An 18742-nucleotide genomic window follows, 5' to 3' on the forward strand; every position below is an offset into this window, starting at 1 on the left:
ACCGAGAGCGCCGACTGGGAGCCTTATATAGGCTGAACCGAGGAGGGGGGCGCCAAATCCCAGCGTGCTCCGCGGGTTAGGGGGGCGGAGGGGGGAGCGGGGGCGGAGGGGATGGGGGATGGGGGGTGGGGGAGATGGGGGTGGGGGCGATGGCCACGCTACACTGGCCCGCCGCTAGAGGGAGCACGGGATTAAGGAGGGGGTGCAGGATGCTGATGCTGAACTGGCCAAGCTGGGAGGAAAGAAGAAAGGGAGGGGAGTGGAGAATCGAGGACGGCCCGGCCTAGGCAGGCCAAGAATGCAATTGCCCTGGTGGTGGGAGCTGGGAGACCCTTGTGCTTGGACGGGACAGTGTCGGGGGACACGCAGGATGAGCCCCGCAACCACTGGCACCTTCTTGCTGACAGGTTAGTGGCCCGCGCGCGACGGGAGGTCCTGGGGCCAACAGGCCGCCGCTTCCCCATCCCCCGCCCGGGTTTTGGGTACCCGGGTGCATTTTCTGGGCATCAGCCCCTCTTGCTGCGGAATCCCCAGTGCACCCCTCCTCCAGGACGCCCCGCACCCCACTTCCCGGGCCCTGTACGTCCCCTACCAGGCTTGACCCCTGGCCTTTTTTCTCCGCGCCCCCTGCGGGCCCCTCCCTGCCCGGAGGCGCCGAAATTCCATCTCCAATTTCCATTCCCATTGCTCCCCCACCCCACCCCCAGCAGTCCTGGTGGTGAACCTCTCCCGATCCCTGCCTGAAAGAGCTGGGGGTCGTTGACCATTTCGGGGGGGGGGGTTGTGGCTTACCCCGCGAATGGGGCTCTGCGGCCCAGAGGCGCGCCGTAGGAAATGGGTGTCAAGCTGCGCCCCCCTCTACACAAACGCATCTTTTTTTTCCTTTTCTTGAATCCGATCTGGAGAGAACACAAAAATGTGCATTTGAAACGCCTAATTCTCCCCTCTTTCTAAGAGAATTTCTCGGCGACGGAAATCTCGTTTTTCTTAGGTTTTGCGGAGCAGGGAAAAGGAATCATGAAACGCTAGGAGCCAAACAGGGTGTTGAGGTCAGGTTAACCTCGGCTGGGGGCCAGAGATGCTGCAAACAGAAAGGTTTGCCCCACCAAGTGCACTATTTCGAGAAAGCAAAAACAATTAGAAACAGCTGTGGATGCCTCCAGTGTAGTTGGCGGGCTTCGGAGGCTCCCAGCTACGGCCTTGTGGTGGTGATTACGAGGTTTACGCAGAGACCTAGATCTCTCTGCAACATTACATTTTTCTAAATCTTGTAGGGTGAATGAATACATTTAGTCACGGTTACCGCACGTTTAATCCTTTGAAGCGTGTTGCCGAGATTCGGCCGCAAATATTTGTGTATATTTATACATATAAACATATATATTTTACGTTAGAGAAAATTGCAGTGAGTTACAAGACTTTAAAATACTGATGAGGAAGGATGCTGGAAAAAAAGCCTAACGTGGGTTTCCATTTAAGTGCCTCAGAGTGTTACGCACTGAGGAAAGGGACAATCTGTTGATAATCTTAGTAAAAGAAGTTTAAAATGAAAAACCAGTTGCCTACAACTGAGTGAGGTTCCTGAAACACAGATGAGACACATTTGTATATAAAGGCTAAAACAGCATATTTCAGTAACATTGCTACAGATTATTTTATACATAGAGGATAGATAAGAATTTGACCCATTGTAGGAGGATAGATAAGAATTTGACCCATTGTAGATGATACGATAGCAGAGATCTCACTTAAAGTGAGCCTTTCTAGGAGTAAACAGAACTGTAGCACATTTATTGAGATTCTACTTTTTAATCAGAAATAAAATGTTGACTGTCAGATATGTGAATGAATGAAGTGCAGATTTCCAACACTGAAAGATATTTTTCTAGGAAGTTGGGTGAACATAATTATACTGTTTAGAAGTGCCTAGTGCCTTTTAATGTTTAGGATGTTCACTCTTTTCTGCAATGTAGAATTTCAGGATTTCTTATGTATGCTAGAGTACTGTTCCGGTGACCTCCGGACTGTCAAATTCTTAGCATTTTTAATCCAGGAGAGTTACTTCATCTACTTGTTTGTTAACTGATAGACATTCTTTTTTCTAAAAAATGAAATTAAAAAATAGTATAGGTGATAGAGAAAATTCAGGTTTAAAAATCTATCCCAAGACTTTTAAAGTTTGAACAAGTTTGAACCTATTTGAATTTTTATTTCAAAATGTTAGCCAGGATTTTTTTTGGTGGGGGGTGTGTTTGTGGGAAAAAAACAGCTTTAGTATTATCCTTATCATAATAAAAGTAATTCCTATTCATTGTACAAAATTTAGGGAAGAAAAACTCCAGAAACTGGGGAAAAAAAAAATCAAGAAGAAAATCAAGATCACCTGTAATCTCTTCATCCTGCGATAACCCCAGTAAACATTATGGGCTCTACTTTATCTATGCATATACATGTGCGTAAATAATATACATTTTTCACAGAGTTGCACATGTATAATTTCTAAAAATTGAAAATGGGATCAAATTAATTTCCTCCATTTTTTCTCTTCAAGGAGGCTTAACTATCTAATAACATTAAATTTGCAGAGTTTTTTTTAAAAGGAAATAGTATTAATTACTTTTTCTAATTAAAATTTTAAATGAACATTGGTACAGAAATATTTAAAACCAAAGAATAGAGAGTTTCCTCTGATCTCACTATTCTAACATACACATAGTAATCATTTGTTATATTTCCTTGTGTTTTTTATTCTTCTACATATGAAATAATTTTTGCTCAGAAATAGATTTTTCTAAGGAAAAAACATCAGTAGATAAGTAGTTTTGATAAAACTTTTTAATCTAAAGCAGCAAAACAATGTTAAACATAAAAACAAAAATACAATGTTAATAGATAAATACTTGAGATAACATGTTACCTAAAACAACAAAACTACACCCCCCAACTTAATAGACAGGAATTTAAAACACTTTCTTGACATTTGATATCATGAGTGAATTTTGGAGTTTCTCAGATATTTGTTCCCAATGTTGTTGGTTTCTTACCCGTTTTGCACACGATTACACGCAAAGCAAAAAGAGGTGCTAATGTGCATTATATACTTTATCAAATAATAACTGGGCATTGCATCTGAACATTTTAATCCATTTTTATGAGAATTTCCTGTGGATCTATGAAGCTGTTGATTTACCACCTGTATTTTAACTTCTAGTGTAGTGGGAAAATTGTATTTAAAAACAAAGTGGGATTTTCACTTGTCAAATAATAGCTAGAGTTTCTAATTGGACGTTTTATTTATTTAAGACAATTTGCCATGTATCTGTGAAGCTGTTGATTTGCCTTATATGTTCAGCTTAATTTCTTGGGTGGTGGGAAAATTGTATTCCAAAACAATAAGGTTGAATTTTCACTTGTCAAATAATAACTGGACTTTCTAGTCGGACATTTTATCTATTTTAGATGACAGTTTGCTGTGGCTCTATGAATCTGCTGATTTACCACATGCATTTGACTTACCTTTTAGTATATTAGGAAAAATTCATTTCTAAGCAAAGTAAAATTTTCAGCTGTCAAATATTAACTGGACTTAGTACTTGATCATTTTATCCATTTATTATAAGAGTTTGCCATAAATCCAAAAACTGTTGCTTTACCTCATATATTTAGTTTAAATTCTAGTATGGTGGGCAAATTGTTTTTCTAAGCAAAGCGGAATTTTCACTTGTCTCTCAGACATTGAAAATTAGCAAGGGACAGTGAGAAAATCGATGAGAAAGAAAAGTAACACGTATCCAGTTTCTAGCACTGGTTTTCACTGATAAAAACCATGCTCCAAACAAAGTGTTGAAGCATTGAAGAAACCCTGACATGTTAAAAAATTCTCAATCTGATATACAGATTGGTTGGTATTGTAATAAGTGCAATATTTATGGATCACATTTTCTCCAAAATAACCAGCTACTCTGTTTCTTTTTCTTTTTTACTAACCCTCCACGCTTACTCTATCTGATCCCTTTTCTTAAAACTTACCGTTAAGTCAATTCTAAACACCGAAGTGTAAATTCTATTGTTGGTCTTATTTCCTACTCTTAGTGTAAAAAAGGACTGTAAGTGAATAGATGACATGGGTTTATGTGTCCGTTAGAGATTCTTGGTCTGGAGCTCTGTTTAAGTCCAGAGCTTCACAGAAGTATTAACATTGTGATTTTTTTCTTTCTATCCTTTCCAATCCCTCCATCAGAGACAGAGAGAGACAGGCATGATAGAAAGACAGATACACATGGGTAGGCAGATAGACAGACGGACAAACATGGACAGATAGACAGACACTTGGGCACACACACACATGCATGACATCCAGGCTTTTTCTAAACTTTAGGATCCAGTTCTCCAGTTTGCTATCTCCCTGATTTCTAAAAATATTAAGCCAAAAGCATCAGTGCATAATTCAGAAAAGGAAGCTGGTGTTTCTAAAGATCAACAAGTATTTTTCAGGTTGGTAGAATCAGATAGAGTCTCAATGCTCTTAAAGTTGTTCCACATGAACTGCTTCCGAACTGCTTCCAAGCAAAATTCTGTCTAAGCAAAATTCAGTTTTTTTAAACAATGTAACTATAGTAAAGACAGTATTGAATAAAAAACAATCTCCACCATCTGACACTAGAAGAAACATTTCCACTGATGTTCCTTCCCTTCTAGTCTTTGTTCCATGTGCATATATATTTTTACATGACTATAATTTTAATATGTGTAGATTTTTTACACTTTGCTTTGAAAGATAAGTGAATCTTGCTTTCAGCTAGGCATTTGTCAAGGCTTTAGGATGCTCTTGTGTGTGAGATGCTGTGTTAGACTAGCAGGATTGCTTTGTGAGCATGAGGCAGGCTGAGCCAGTACCCACCAGGTGTGGGGTTTACTGGGTTTGAGTCTGGGAGTGGTCCCTCGTGAAGGATCACAAGTCTTTGCCCTAGGTCTTCTCTTTTTCAGCATTTTTATGGATAACTGTGATGAAGATCTAAGAGGCTTGCTTTAAAATCCATGGTTGACTTGAAAAAAGGTTAACTGTTACAAATAGATAACAGAATTTAGAGTTAACAAGGTTTAAGTAGGCTGTAGTGCTATTCAAAAATATATTTTATAGCAGTAAATGCATCATAATTCATTGGTGTGTAAGGAAGGAGGTGACTTTACATGGTGGCAGTTTTTGAGGAAAAGGACAGTTAGTATGAACTGGTGGCATAACATGGCTACAAAAATATCAAATTTAGATTCTGATAATAGTGTAGTGTCCATATGTCACAAAAATTAACAGTACCCTGCTCTAATTAACCACATCTGTAGTATTGTGTCCATTTCTGGCTGTCACGTTTAAAGAGAGACATTGACAAAGTAGACAACTTCCAGAACAGTCTGTGGGGATGGTGAGGGGTCTGGCAATCCTGTCATAGGAGGTATCCTCCAAGGGTCTGGAAATTTTTTCGCTTGAAGACTAAAAGTAGACGTAAACTCTCTTCTGTCTGCTTCAGAAAGCACATCTAGCTGCAGTGGGTGAAAGGTAGAGATGGATTTCAACTTGAGACCTTTCTAACAGTGCAGCTCAGGAAGGGAATCAACTTAACACCTTTACTTGGTCTCTTATTTTAAAGTATCAGAAATATTTACCTTTCTTGTAATGAATATTTAATTTGAAGGCCATAATAACATTTTAGTGTAGGATAGCAAAGATACTTGTGATGGAAACATTTTATTTTTTCTGATCAACTATCTAAAAAGAATAGTCCTATGTGTTGCAGGTTGATTTCTTACAACTTGAAAATAGCTGCAACAGGACATTTTAACACATTCTTTCCTCCCTTCTCATTTCATTTCAAACATGAAAATCTGTAGAAGTAAAGCTGTTTCCCCCCCTGCAAATTATCCTGGCTTTAACTTGCTTCCTAGAGTTGTTCCTTTCCTAGTGTTTCTTGCTTGCTGAGAACGGGCTTCTCAGGCAGAGTGGCTGCAGATGCCTTGGGGGGCGCCCTGGGTTAAGGGGGAGTGGACCGCTGCTGGGCAGCTGAGACCTCAGCTGCTGGAGCCTCTTACTCAGGGGAAATGTGGAGCCATTCTCCCTTCTGCAGTCCCCGCCCCCCCCCTTATATGTCCTTGCAATACTTAACAGTTACAATTTTTAGCTTTTCAATAGAAAATAAAACCTTTCAATCAAAAGTAGCTGCTGCCCCTGTGCTCTTTTAACTTCTCTTCCTTTCAAGTTAGCCTCGCTTCTGACTGCCAGTCTTAGTGTTTCAAACACGTCTTGGGACAGATTTTTCTTTCCTCTTCATCTGCCTATTGATTGTTTATTTTGATTATCATCTCTAACTTTGAAAATGTGATTGCTCAAAATTAACTTGTGGAGTATGCACACAGGACCCCACTTCTAAGAACTGATAACCTGTAACACATCTGACTCCATAGCAACGATTTTTATGCCCCTGACCCTTGGAAACTAAGACTCCGATGAGAAATGTGAAGAAAGAAGAGAACATTCTTCAGTCATCTTTTTAAACCAACTTTTTCCTGCCTCTTTTACTCCTGCCTATTCTCCCCACACCCAGAACTTTCTCCTCCACTCAAATTGTTAGGTCAGATATATGGGCAAGCTAACCTTGACTATGTGAAGTGTATTTTTAATGTTGAACAAGTTTCTCCTCTTCTTATTTTCTCTATCTTTTATAAAAGTGTCGTGCACTTTTGTGGGATAGTAGTAATACACCGGGCAACTTGTGATGGCTGGGTTCCCAGTTGTTGAAGATGCCACAGGCGTTCCTGAGCTAAGCTCATGTTTCCGAGAGAGAAATGCTCAGCGATGAGCGCTGGCTTGTCAGCGCTCACGCACCTGATCTGCGGGCGGCTACTTGCAATTCCTTGAATGCAATACTCGCTCCTCTGCTCCTGGGTTTGGGAAGCAAATGATCTCCAACGTTTAAAATTTAAAACTTCAAGAAGTTATCTTAGGAAATAAACAGGTAGCCTTGAAACATGAGTTGCTGTGCTTATTAATGTTCTATTCTTGCAAAAATCAACATATTAGTAAAGCTGAAGTGCTGTTTTCTTCTTGGGTCACTTTGGTAAAATTCTTATTTTTCGTGTCTTCATCTAAGAATTTCTATGCCCTCTTTATGCGATCGCGGTTTAAATGTGTCTTATCACTTAAAAAGCGCTTGTCTTTAGCACGTCTCATTTTCTACTTAATTGCCTTGGACTAATCAGATTTTTTAGACCAGCTCTTTGGCATTCTGTACCACGGGAATCGCCACGGCATCTGTTGTGACACGGAAGGCAGACTTTTTCTCTTCTGACAAATGAAGCCGCTCGTTTCAAAAATGTTTAGGAGTTAGGCAGCTCCAGTGTAAATTCTTTCCCATTCTTTAGCTTTTCACTCATTCATCTGGTCACCACTTTGATTATCATGGAGATTTGGGGTTCACTGTGAATTTGAAAGAAGAGACCGCAGTTAATTTTCCTATAGCAGTTAAAGTGAAATATTTTAGTTCCTGGTTTCTTCAGCAATAGACATAGAAGTAAAGTTGATTTTTTTACTTTGGAATGCAGAAGAAGAAAAAATTAGCCCCATGGTTTTTTTTTTTTTTTTCTCCTTAGCAAATTGGTGTTTTCTCACTGTGCGGTAAAATGTCTGTGGCTCTTCTGTCCTATGAAAGAGTTAAATCAGTGTAGCACCTTTAACATCTTTCATTTTTTTGTAGTTATAGAATTGATTCTAATCAAAGGCCAGTACTGCAGAAGTGGAAACAGAACAGGTTGCTACATGTGCTTATCAAAATTTGAAATGTATGTTATTTTTTGTCTAGCCGTTTAAATTCTAGTTTAGTTTACAAATATACTCCTTTAAGTGATGAAAAATAAAAATATAAGGACGTTTGTTGTAGGATTGATAGTAATAATGAAAAACTAGAAAAAAAATTGGGTCATCTTACTAACTAATACTTTTTTCATTCATTTATTTTTTGAGTATTGACTGGTTTTGAGACTGTGTTAGATGCTGGGGAATACACTTTCCCAGCCGTTAGGGAAGTTTTACATTAGCGGGGTTGACAAAGATTAATCAATTAATCACACATATAAATGTGCCCTCAGAACTATGGTAAGTGCTACAAACACTAGTAGAATTTCTAAGCAGGGGTTTTGGCCAGACAGGGGGATTAAGGAAGGCTTCTCTGAGTAGGTACTCAGATCTGAAGGATGAGTAAACGTTAAGAGAGGTGAAGAGGAAAGGTATATTTGAGGTCAAAGGAAGAGCTCTGTAGAGGGCCTGGGGCAGGTTGCCCTGGCAAATAGAAGGTGTTGGAAAAAGTCCAGTGATGTTGGAGCCGGGAGGGAAGGGGAACTACAATATGAAAGGAGGCTAGATAGGGGGTCAGGGAGCAAATTTTACAGGGTCTGTTAGACTGCCTTAAAGAGTGTAATCTTCATCCTAAAACCAACGGGAAGTCTTTGGAGGGGTTTAAGCAGGACTTGATCAAATTTGCATTTCAAAAAGAGCACTTTGGCGGCATTGTGATGAAAGGATTGGAGGGGTCAGAATAGAAGCGGTAGTTCGAAGGCTACTTTACTAACCCAGAATAGGGATGATGACCTCCAGGCTGGGGTGGTGACGGGGAAATGAAGATAGGAGGGATATCTTGAGGGGTAAACAGCAATCGGAGTGGGTTGTGGATTGACATTGGGGTGGAGAGTGACAGGAAATATCAAGCATGATTTCTAGATTTCTGTTGTATTCATGAGAATTAATGGTGATACCATGCTTCTGATGAAGAATGCCGGAAGAGGACCAAACTTTAAGGGAAAGATCAGGAGTCCTAGTTTGGACAGGCTGAGTTTGAGGTGATGATAAATAAATTATGATTGAGCCACACAGCATGAAGCTTTGCAGTCTTAAAATGTGATATCATGTAAACACGTTCAAGATATATGCTAAGGGAGAAAGTGTGATCACATTATGTAAAGAAAAGCATGGTGTATGTGTGTGTTTATATGTGTATGTGTATAAACGTACGTTTGCATATGCATAGAATATGGAAAGATGCAGGGATTATTAAGAGTGGGTACCCTCTGCAGTGGCATTAGGAGGATGGCATTGGAGGGGACTTTTATATTTTATACCCTCCTGGTTATACTATTTGAATGTATTACAATGAAAATGTGTGGCTTCTATAATAAAGAAAAATAATGACTGTTTCAAGTAAAGACCCATTAGTATATTATTGTTATATTTTTTATTTTGAGCAGAATTTTTTCCTACAGTTTTGCTTCCCTAACCCAGTAGCTCTTAACCACTTTGCCTTTTAATCCTTTCCCACTAGATTGCACTATTAGGCTAGATTTCCCCGTCTGCATAGTATTTTGTATTCTAACTTTCGCTAATTTTATTAATTTCAAAAAAGTCCAACATTTTGCAGATGAGGACATTAAATTGTAATGGTGCGTGTAACTACTGCATATATTATGTATCCCATTTTCAAGGGTCCCACTGGTGCTCCTTATGCATCTAGTGTTTCTCAGATAGAATATAGACAGTACCATTTCCGGGCAGTGAAAACCCAGTACGTGCCTTGGTTGGGCTATTTGAGCAAAGGTGTAAAACTCCAAAGAGAAGTGGATAACCCTCCCTTCTCCATGAACTATTCTATCAAACCAACACTTTTTTTTATCAGACATTTAATGTTTCATCCAGTTTTGATATGTGTAATGCAAAGTCGAATCTTGTGTCCATGCAGTTTTTGCTTTTGTTGCATTATTTCCTCAGAATAAATACCTAAGAGTTTGTGAGAGTCAGAGAGTACAGATATCAATATAACTTGCTTCTTTTTATTTTATTTTAATTTTTTAACATCTTTATTGGAGTATACCTGCTTTACAATGGTGTGTTAGTTTCTGCTTTATAACAAAGTGAATCAGCTATACATATACATATGTTCCCAGATCTCCTCCCTCTTGCGTCTCCCTCCCTCCCACCCTTCCTATCCCACCCCTCTAGGTGGTCACAAAGCACCGAGCTCATCTCCCTGTGCTATGCGGCTGCTTCCCACTAGCTAACTATTTTACGTTTGGTAGTGTATATATGTCCATGCCACCCTCTCACTTCGTCCCAGCTTACCCTTCCCCCCGGCCCCCGTATCCTCAATTATAACTTGCTTCTTATCACACCTGGCTTTTGCAGCTCTCAACCAGTCTGCCTTGGCCGGTACTGGGAATGAAGACTTGCTAAGCTGCCATCTTCTTAGCCCTGTGAAGTTTGGGGTGGTTGGAGCCCCTGGGCTTCTCCTTCCGCTGGTGAGCAGCCTCTAGCATTTACTCCACTCTGCCATACAAATATCATTTTTCATGTGTCTCATGACCGTGAAGAAAAAAAAAAAAGAGTGCTATATTCTATAATGCCAACTGTAGTGACAATAGTTTTTCCATTTGAACATCTATTTTTTTTAAAAAAAAACACATTTAAAGAAATCTAAAATTTCCTTCATATCAAGTGAAGAGTAAATGTAATAATAGCTTATATTTTTTGAGAACATCATTGTGTGCTAAGCACTCTTCTAAGGGTTTTAAGTGTATTATCTCATTTAATATTCACAATGCCTCTATGAAGTGGGCACTGTTCTGGCCCTACCAGGTGAGTAAACTGAGGTACAGAGACATTGAATAACTCGCCCAGTGGAGAAAAACTGGGGTTTTGAACCCAGGGACTCTGTCTCCAGAGATGCTGATTTAAACCCTACCTTTCTGTGCTCCCAATTTTTATTTCACTCTAAAGTCTAAAATCTTACCTAGCTTGTGCTAAAATTATAAAATTCTAATAACTTTAAATTATATTAATTACTTAACGTTCTGCCCCGCCAGGCTCTTCTGTTCTAACAAAGTGTAGAGGCTTCTCATTCTGGCATTTTCAGTTTGAAGTCTTGCTATTACACTTTTCTTAGGAATATTTTTTTCTGACTCCCTTTGAGGTTGGGGTGGACAGTTCTCAGCAAAGCCATTTTTTTCTCCATAGGTTCCAACTAACCTTTTAGCTTTCCTCTTTTAATGAATTGTGTGTGTGTGTGTGTACATACGTACATAACACATAGGATTAATTCTCATGGGTATTGCCTCCTTGCTAGCTGTTTCTTATCCAGCAGTCAGGGAAAACTTATTTTTTTCTAGAAAGAAAAGTAAGTTGAAGAGGACCTACTAGTAATAATAATAATATCTCAAATTACTTAAGAAATATACAGTTCACAGAGTGCTTTCCCATTTAACCATTTGGGGATCGTATGGATGAGTAGATAACGGGGACTTTGAAGTCAATCAAGAAATGGGTTCAAAATCCAACTCTGCTACTTACTAAACATAATGACCTGGGATAAGCTACATAATTTCCTAAGACTTCTTATCCTCATTGTAAAATGGAAGTAATAATACCTGTTTCACATAGTGATGATGTAAGGATTAGAATAGTTATGTATAAAACCTTTAGTGCCTTGTACTTAGCACTCAAAACTTGGTAGCTAATGATAATGTCAGCTAACATTTTTAGAGAGAAAAATACAAAAACAAGATTTCAGCATAAGAGACAATTTTAAAAGTATTAAGGATAGTTGCATAGAAAAGGGAAGAGAAAATGTAGAGGGCAAGGGAGAGACATAATGACATGGGGAATGATAAGAGAAGGGAAGAGATGTAGGCGACATGAGCTGTCTATCCTATTTATGAAAACGAAGTCTTTGTCCCCTTTGAGTGAAATAGGAAAAGAGACAGATGAAACAGAGAACAAGAGAAAGACTTGACAGTTTGGTTCTAAGGTGAGTGTGTTAATCAGATTATATTTCATCTGGCATATTCTGCTATTTACTTGGACAGTGATGTCAGACTAAATTATTATTTATTATTTCTATCCCTTGACATTTTGATTAGCTCATCAGCAATCAGTCACTATTCACAGCTCTTCAATTGCTTTTATTAAATAGCAAACCCTTCCTCACTAAGTCAGCAAATTATTCAGGTTTGGGAGAGTCATGTCTCTTCAGAGAGTGTTTGCCCCAGGCCAGATGAGATGCAGTCATGCTGCTACAAGACTCCGCATGAATCATGGAACCTTAAGACAAACTTTAAGGATTGAATGGTTTCTAGGGAATTTAAGGGCATGCCAGTCACCATTGGATTAATTCAGGCTTTGATGAGTTTTGAGAGGGAGCATTGAGGAATTGGTTAAATTGTATACCATGCTATGCTAGCTAATTGTGTGACTGTCTTCTTAGTCTGGGCTCTGTAAACACAAAATTCATATTATTCTTTGCTTTTGTGTTTATGAATTAGAGCAAAACTCATATCCAGGTACAAATGTAGCATAGATTATCATGAACCCAATGAGCACAGTGGAGTTCTTTCAGGATTTCTGAGGATGGTCCGTTATCTTTGGAAGGAGTCCAAGAATCAGTCTATACAGGCTGACTTTATTTTTTTACACACTAGATTTAATCTTGAAAAGTAATGTATAGAGTAAATAGTTTCAAAAATTGAGTCATGTTTTCCCATCCTAAGGAAATTTGTTCTCACAGAAAAAAAATGGTGTGCTCCTTTTCTAATGAAAATTAAACTTATTAAAATACTACCTTTTTTTCCCCAGTGAGTATTCTGCATTTGTCAATGTACAGATTACAATAATTTTCTTTACAAGAAGTTAGCTAAGTGGATCCATGATCTTGGACACGCAGTGAAAAATAGATATTTCAGTGTTACTGAGATTTCTCCCTCAAGGTGTGGGACTTGAATGTTTAAGCAGACACATTATCCGTGGTGTTGTGTCTTGCCTTTATTGACATTGTCTGGTGAGTAGAGCAGTAAAAAGGTGTCTTTTTATTTAGACTTATTGGACTGTGGTCTCCTGTGGTCGAAGTAGGACTTTAGAGGGATCAATATAAACTTAAAAAAATTGAATATGCTCAAAGCAATGCCAGCCTTAAAACAGAGCTATATCTGTGAGATGTGTTTAAACTATTTTACCCTGCCTCTGTTTTTTAACAACTGAGGCACCAATCACATTTGTCTTTTGAATTTTGAAATTCTTGTCTGTAAAAGCCAAGTAGGCTGCACTTACACAGGACCTGGAAAGCATGAGCAATGATACGTTGGTTCACCCGGCAAGGATGTGCAGTGACATTAAATCTTATGGGTTAGTGAGGTTCTAAAAGCCAGAGTATAAGGCAAAAAATTCCGTAGACTTAAGTTACCCTAGTAAATCCTTTAAATTACCTATGAAGTACATTATGTGTAGTTTTGTGTGTATAACTGAACAATAATTCTTATGCACGGCATGGTCTGAGAACCACTGGGCTAGAATAAAGGAAGGAACAAAAGGGGTGCTGTCTGGACACCCAAGCCCTTCTTTCTTTATGGTAACTCCCCAATCCATGGAAAAGTGGAGGATTCTGAAGCGTGCCTGCTTGCCTGCTTGCCTGCAGGGTTTACTCCATTCTGCTGTTCGATGAAGCCTCTATAACCTTCAGACATGTTAACAGATCTCTTGGTTTTGTATGGATTGAACTAGACAGTCTGCATGAAAGCACCTTGCTCAGGACCAGGTGATGTGATGGATTTAAATGTAAATGTTGCTTGTCAGGTCCACATATATACATTGTTTTTTGAAGAGTTGTAGAGAAGAATTTGGCCACTTGCTTCCTGTCTTTCTAGGTTGAGATTTCCCACTGTACAGCAGTGACTTTCATGTTCTTGCAAATTGGCTGCATCTGTGGGCCAGTTGGGGATAAGAGAGAGTAAAGTTTTCAGTTATAAGGTTAGCCCTACGTTTGTCACATTTGATGTGACTTGGTTGAATATCCTATATACCCTTGGGTTCTGTAGGTCTTCTGTTGGTCTTCTAGAGTTCGTATTTGTGTGTGAGAATCACCTGATGAAACTGTGTAACCCGCCTACCTAGATTCTCCATGGTGGAGTCATGAATATGTGTTTTAAATTTTTTTATTTTGTAGTTTTTGGGGTGTGTGAGAATATGTATTTTTAGAGAGCTGCCCAGGGGATTCTTATGTAACTAGCATGTTGCCTTTGGAACCCAGCAATTAGGAAAACCCTTGGAGGTGGGATATTTTGCCACAAGAGGCCATGAACATTTCCGATCCATTTCAGCTTAAATTATTTAGGAAATGACTACTGTATTCTTCATCTAGATTTAAAAGGACATAACTTCAGTTCTTAGGTGAATCAACCATTTATTAGGTGAATCAGCCATAAGATTGGTCTTTTAGTAGATATAAAATTAGTATACTTAGGTTTACATAATTTAAAAATTCAATACCAACCAACTCATTTATTCACTTGGGGTGCTAAGGCCTTTGATTTCCACTCCCAGGTATCACTGAAATGATCACCTGAGGTTTTGTTTGATGGTTTATTTTTACTAACTTGGGTTTTGAGTTGTATTCTTTTTTTCATTTTGGAAGGGGACTTGGTATTTCTCATAATTTAGTTTAAGTTTAGAATTTTACTCAGAATTCAGTTTGAGAAGGAAATAACCATTTCACCTCTGATTTACTAGGGTGAGGAGCTCTTTCAACATTAGGTGTCCTGTACCCCAACAAGTGTTTCTCTCTTCACTTGTCCTTACTCTCTGATTCATGAAGTATTTTCTTTGTATGCTTGTATAAAGCATATATGTTTTGTATATGCTGTACAATATACAAATACATGTATATTGTATGTTTCTGCTTGGTCCCACCCATTCTAGTTTTTCTGGGATTGTGTCTCATCATTTATGTTCCTTTTCATTACACCTAGTCTCTTTCTCTCTCCTTATGTCTTTTCCTCAGCTTATAAACAAAATTTGTTTCCCTACGCGAAAATAAACAATCTTTTTCTCTACCTTGCTGCTCCTCAGTCTGCCATATCATCTTATCTCTTTGCTTCCCTATTCTGGCCAGTGTTCTTAAAAGATTAACTCTGTTTGTTGCATCTACGTCTTGGCCTTTTGCTGTCTGGCTTCTACTCTTACCACTTTATTGGAACTCCACTTTCAAGGAGTCACCAATAACTTCTCCCCTTTCACGTCTAGCAATCTTTTCTGAGCTCTCATCCGCTTTGACCTTTTTGCAGTAAGTGAGGATGTTGATCACACTCTCCTTTTTGACAACTCTTCCGTTGACATATGTATATGACACTTCAGGCTCAGTGGTCCAACCTCTCTGACCGCCTTGTCTCTTATTTCTTTGCTGAATTATCCTCTGGTTTTTGCTATGTAAATGTATTTATTAACATGTTCTTCTGCCTTTGTTGTCCCTCCCACTTTTCGTGCATTCCTTCTTGCTATATATTTCAACCCCGGAAGCTAGGACAAAACTACGGGGTACACCCTGGGGGATTTGGGAACTGAGCTGAACTCAAAGGGAACATATCTGAGATGGCTAGAGGAAGGGAGAATGAGATGGTGACCCAATGTTGTAGTTAGGAAAATGGTACCCAAATATCAAGTCTGGAAGATAAGGATGAAAAATGGGAGAGTAAGCAGTAAGATTGGTAGTTTGGATGATTGGAAATAGTATAGGCAAATAGGTCAAGAACGTGAATGTGTATCTTCTCCAGATCATTTTGTTCCTGACAGTCTAATGCGTGTTACCTGAGAGCATGATCTCTTTAAGGAATTGCACTGGGGCTTTGGCTTCAATAATCATTTCTCTGGTGATGAACTTCAAATCTTCATCCAAAGCTTGCCTTAGATTCTCCTGTGAACCAGAGCTCTATTTCCATCTTCTTCTTAGGTGGTTTCACCTGGATATCCAACTGGTACCCCACATTTAACATATCCCCAAATACATTTGTCATCTTTCTACTGAAATGGACTCTTTTTTGGCATTCCTAATACATCACTGTTCTGCGTCATCCTGGGTCAAAACTTCAAAGCCATTATTCTTTTTTTAGCCCACATCCAGCAATTTGAGAAGTACTGTCAGTATTCTCTCCCATGATGTCTTGTAACTGGCCCCACCTTTACTCTTCCTTTCTTCAACCCCTGATTATGGGCTGACTGCTACTCTACACTCCAGAGATAACCCCCTATTTAGTATCCACTGACCCTGATTCTGTTCATTGCTGCCAGTGTAATGTTTCCAAAACTCAACTGTAAATTTCAAAGACGTTTTAAACTTACCACAACATTCCAAGCTGGGGAAAATTGCTTCCCCTCTCAGTGCTATTGTAGCAGCTATGCTTTCTACCACTGTGTGTATATGTGTAATTGCTATGCGTATACACTATATTATACATTACATATATATTTTGGTACATGAATTATCAACCCCTATAGATTGTAAGCTCCTTGGAGGGCAGGAACTGTGTCTTTACTTTGTATCCCCATATATTCCTTGTATTGACATGCAACAGATATTTATTGAATGGAATTAAACAGCTCACTGGGGCTGGAAGGAATCTGATACCAGTTAATACGTAGTAGGTGATTTGTGATAGTCATTTTAATTTGACATTAATTTCATTTTTTGTGCATTTGTTTTATTCTGAAAAGCGTTTTTATTAAGCTGTGCTGATGGCATAAGTGGAACAGTTAACTGGAAGACCAAACAGGCCAACAATTTTATTGTCAGCAGAAAAATGACTGCTGGGAAGAAAGATGGTGAGTTTAGGTTGTAAATCTAAATCCTTTTGGGGAGTCAATTAAGTGTCCGCTTCCAATAGTCCTTTTGCTTTTTTAGTCATGTGTGGACTTTTTTTTTTTTTTTGATAAGTCAGTCTGAAAAAAATCAAATTTTGTTTTCCTAATCTTCTAAAGCTTCTGATCCTCTGTGTTCTTAATCCATTATTCTCCAAGTTTTTTTCCTTTGCTGTAGTTTTCCCTTTTTTTTAACCAAAAATAATTCTTGTTTTTAACCTATTGTTGCCCCTTATCCAGTCACTAGCTTGCCACTTACGAAAATTGTCCCAGTGTGGTTATTATAACAATTTACTTATAACATTGAAAAACATTAAGAAGTACATTTAACATAAATCGTTTAAAAACAGTATTTACATAACCTTAGAAAAATGGTCATAAAATATTTTGGCTAGTTGTGGATGATTTTTTGAATGATTTTTGTTGCAAAACCAAATTGGTATGTTTGCTGTTAACTAATTAGATGGCATTTGTTTTCTATGGAAAAGATAGCCTGACCCTTGAATGATTGATTGTCCTTCTAAATTTTTCTTCCCTATCTTAAATGTGTTCATTAGCAATATGTCAGCACCTTTGAAATAATGCATTTCATCAGGGAGAAAAAGACTTACTTAATAACCAAAAGATTAGTTGTTTTAAAAATATCAGTTATCAATATGAGCTTTCACTTAATATTTCTGGATTACTTCTCTTTATAATCCCTCTTAACCGTACCCTCCCCCCCCAACCCCACATACAATTTGGGCTATATGTGGTCATGAACAGAACATTAGCAGAACAGTAGCCTAGTCTCCATAACTTTGGGGTAACCAGAATATCTATTAAAAAAACAACAGTTTTAAAATATTTTGAAAAGAGCAGTAATTTTATGTGATAAAATGGCCTTACTGCCATATAAAACTTTCTAGGTATCTTGTAGGAGTGATTCCTGGCTTACCTCATTTTCTTCTTACATTTCTGAGTTGGGGGGTCACTGACTTTTTTCCAGCTAGCATCAAATTATTCCTCAGCTAGAATCTTCTACTCCCAGATCTGTTTCACAGTAGGACCAAGGCTCCCAGCATCTCTTCTACTCTGCTGTCTTTGAAACAAACCCACAAACACCTCTGCATTTTTAAGGAATTTTCATCTCTAATATAAAAGAAAAGAGTTTTATAACAGTAAACTCTCATGAAAAGTTCACAAAAAGTTGTTTTCAAAAGCACTAGACTCACCTGTTCTAGGATCTAAGCGCATCATCCCACAGTCCTTTCCCCACACCCTCCTTAGATATTCTCAAGGGATTTTCTCTGTTTCCTTCAAGGGAATCACCCCCGGCTACCTTATCTGGGCTGCTCCTTAATCAGGCTGAGGGCCTTCGGCTTCTTCGGCACATCCACTATTCCTGTTTTCTTTTTATTTTATTTTATTTATTTTTGGTTGCGTTGGGTCTTCGTTGCTGCGCACAGGCTCTCTCTAGTTGCGGCGAGCGGGGCTACTCTTCATTGCAGCGCAAGGGCTTCTCATTGTGTTGATGAGCCCGGGCTCTTGTCGCATGGGCTTCAGTAGCTGTGGCACGCGGCCTCAGTAGTTGTGGCTCGCGGGCTCTAGAGCGCAGGCTCAGTAGTTGTGGCCACGGGCTTAGTTGCTCCATGGCATGTGGTATCTTCCCGGACCAGGGCTCGAACCCGTGTCCCCTGCATTGGCAGGCAGATTCTTAACCACTGCACCACCAGGGAAGCCCCTTCCCGTTTTCTAATCTTACCAATTATGGCCCCAGATGGCCCTCAGTATTGCCATCTGCAATTTACTTCTGTCATCTCCCAGGGATTTGGGACCTGCCGTGATTCCTGCTGCCTCACACGAGATCACTAAAGACGCTTCCTCTGGACTTCACACTATTTTGCACTAAATTGCAGTCTTTCCCTTTTCTTCAGTTTCTTCTTTTTAACGTTGATCCCTAGAATTTCTGTCCTCTTTAAGCATGTCCCTCCATTCCTATTTGATTTTGCATAAAGGTGCTCTCTAACCGGCTGTCAGGCTCAGCTATGGTGC

General features: G+C 39.1%; 1 protein-coding gene across 5 annotated transcripts in view; it reads left to right on the forward strand.

The window, feature by feature from the left end:
- The first annotated feature begins 218 nt into the window (after window positions 1-218).
- SGCE (sarcoglycan epsilon) overlaps window positions 219-18742 on the forward strand; it is a 67726-nt gene continuing 49202 nt past the window's right edge. The window contains exons 1-2 of one of the 5 annotated variants that reach the window (XM_073809702.1): window positions 219-407; window positions 16565-16672. In XM_073809702.1, the coding sequence (XP_073665803.1) occupies window positions 299-407; window positions 16565-16672 (217 nt within the window). In that variant the 5' untranslated portion in view covers window positions 219-298. The remainder of the gene's footprint in view (window positions 408-16564; window positions 16673-18742) is intronic. The other 4 variants (XM_073809701.1, XM_033863054.2, XM_073809704.1 and 1 more) reach the window with 4 other exon arrangements.

This window comes from Tursiops truncatus, chromosome 9, assembly GCF_011762595.2.
Source record: "Tursiops truncatus isolate mTurTru1 chromosome 9, mTurTru1.mat.Y, whole genome shotgun sequence".
Taxonomy (NCBI): domain Eukaryota; kingdom Metazoa; phylum Chordata; class Mammalia; order Artiodactyla; family Delphinidae; genus Tursiops; species Tursiops truncatus.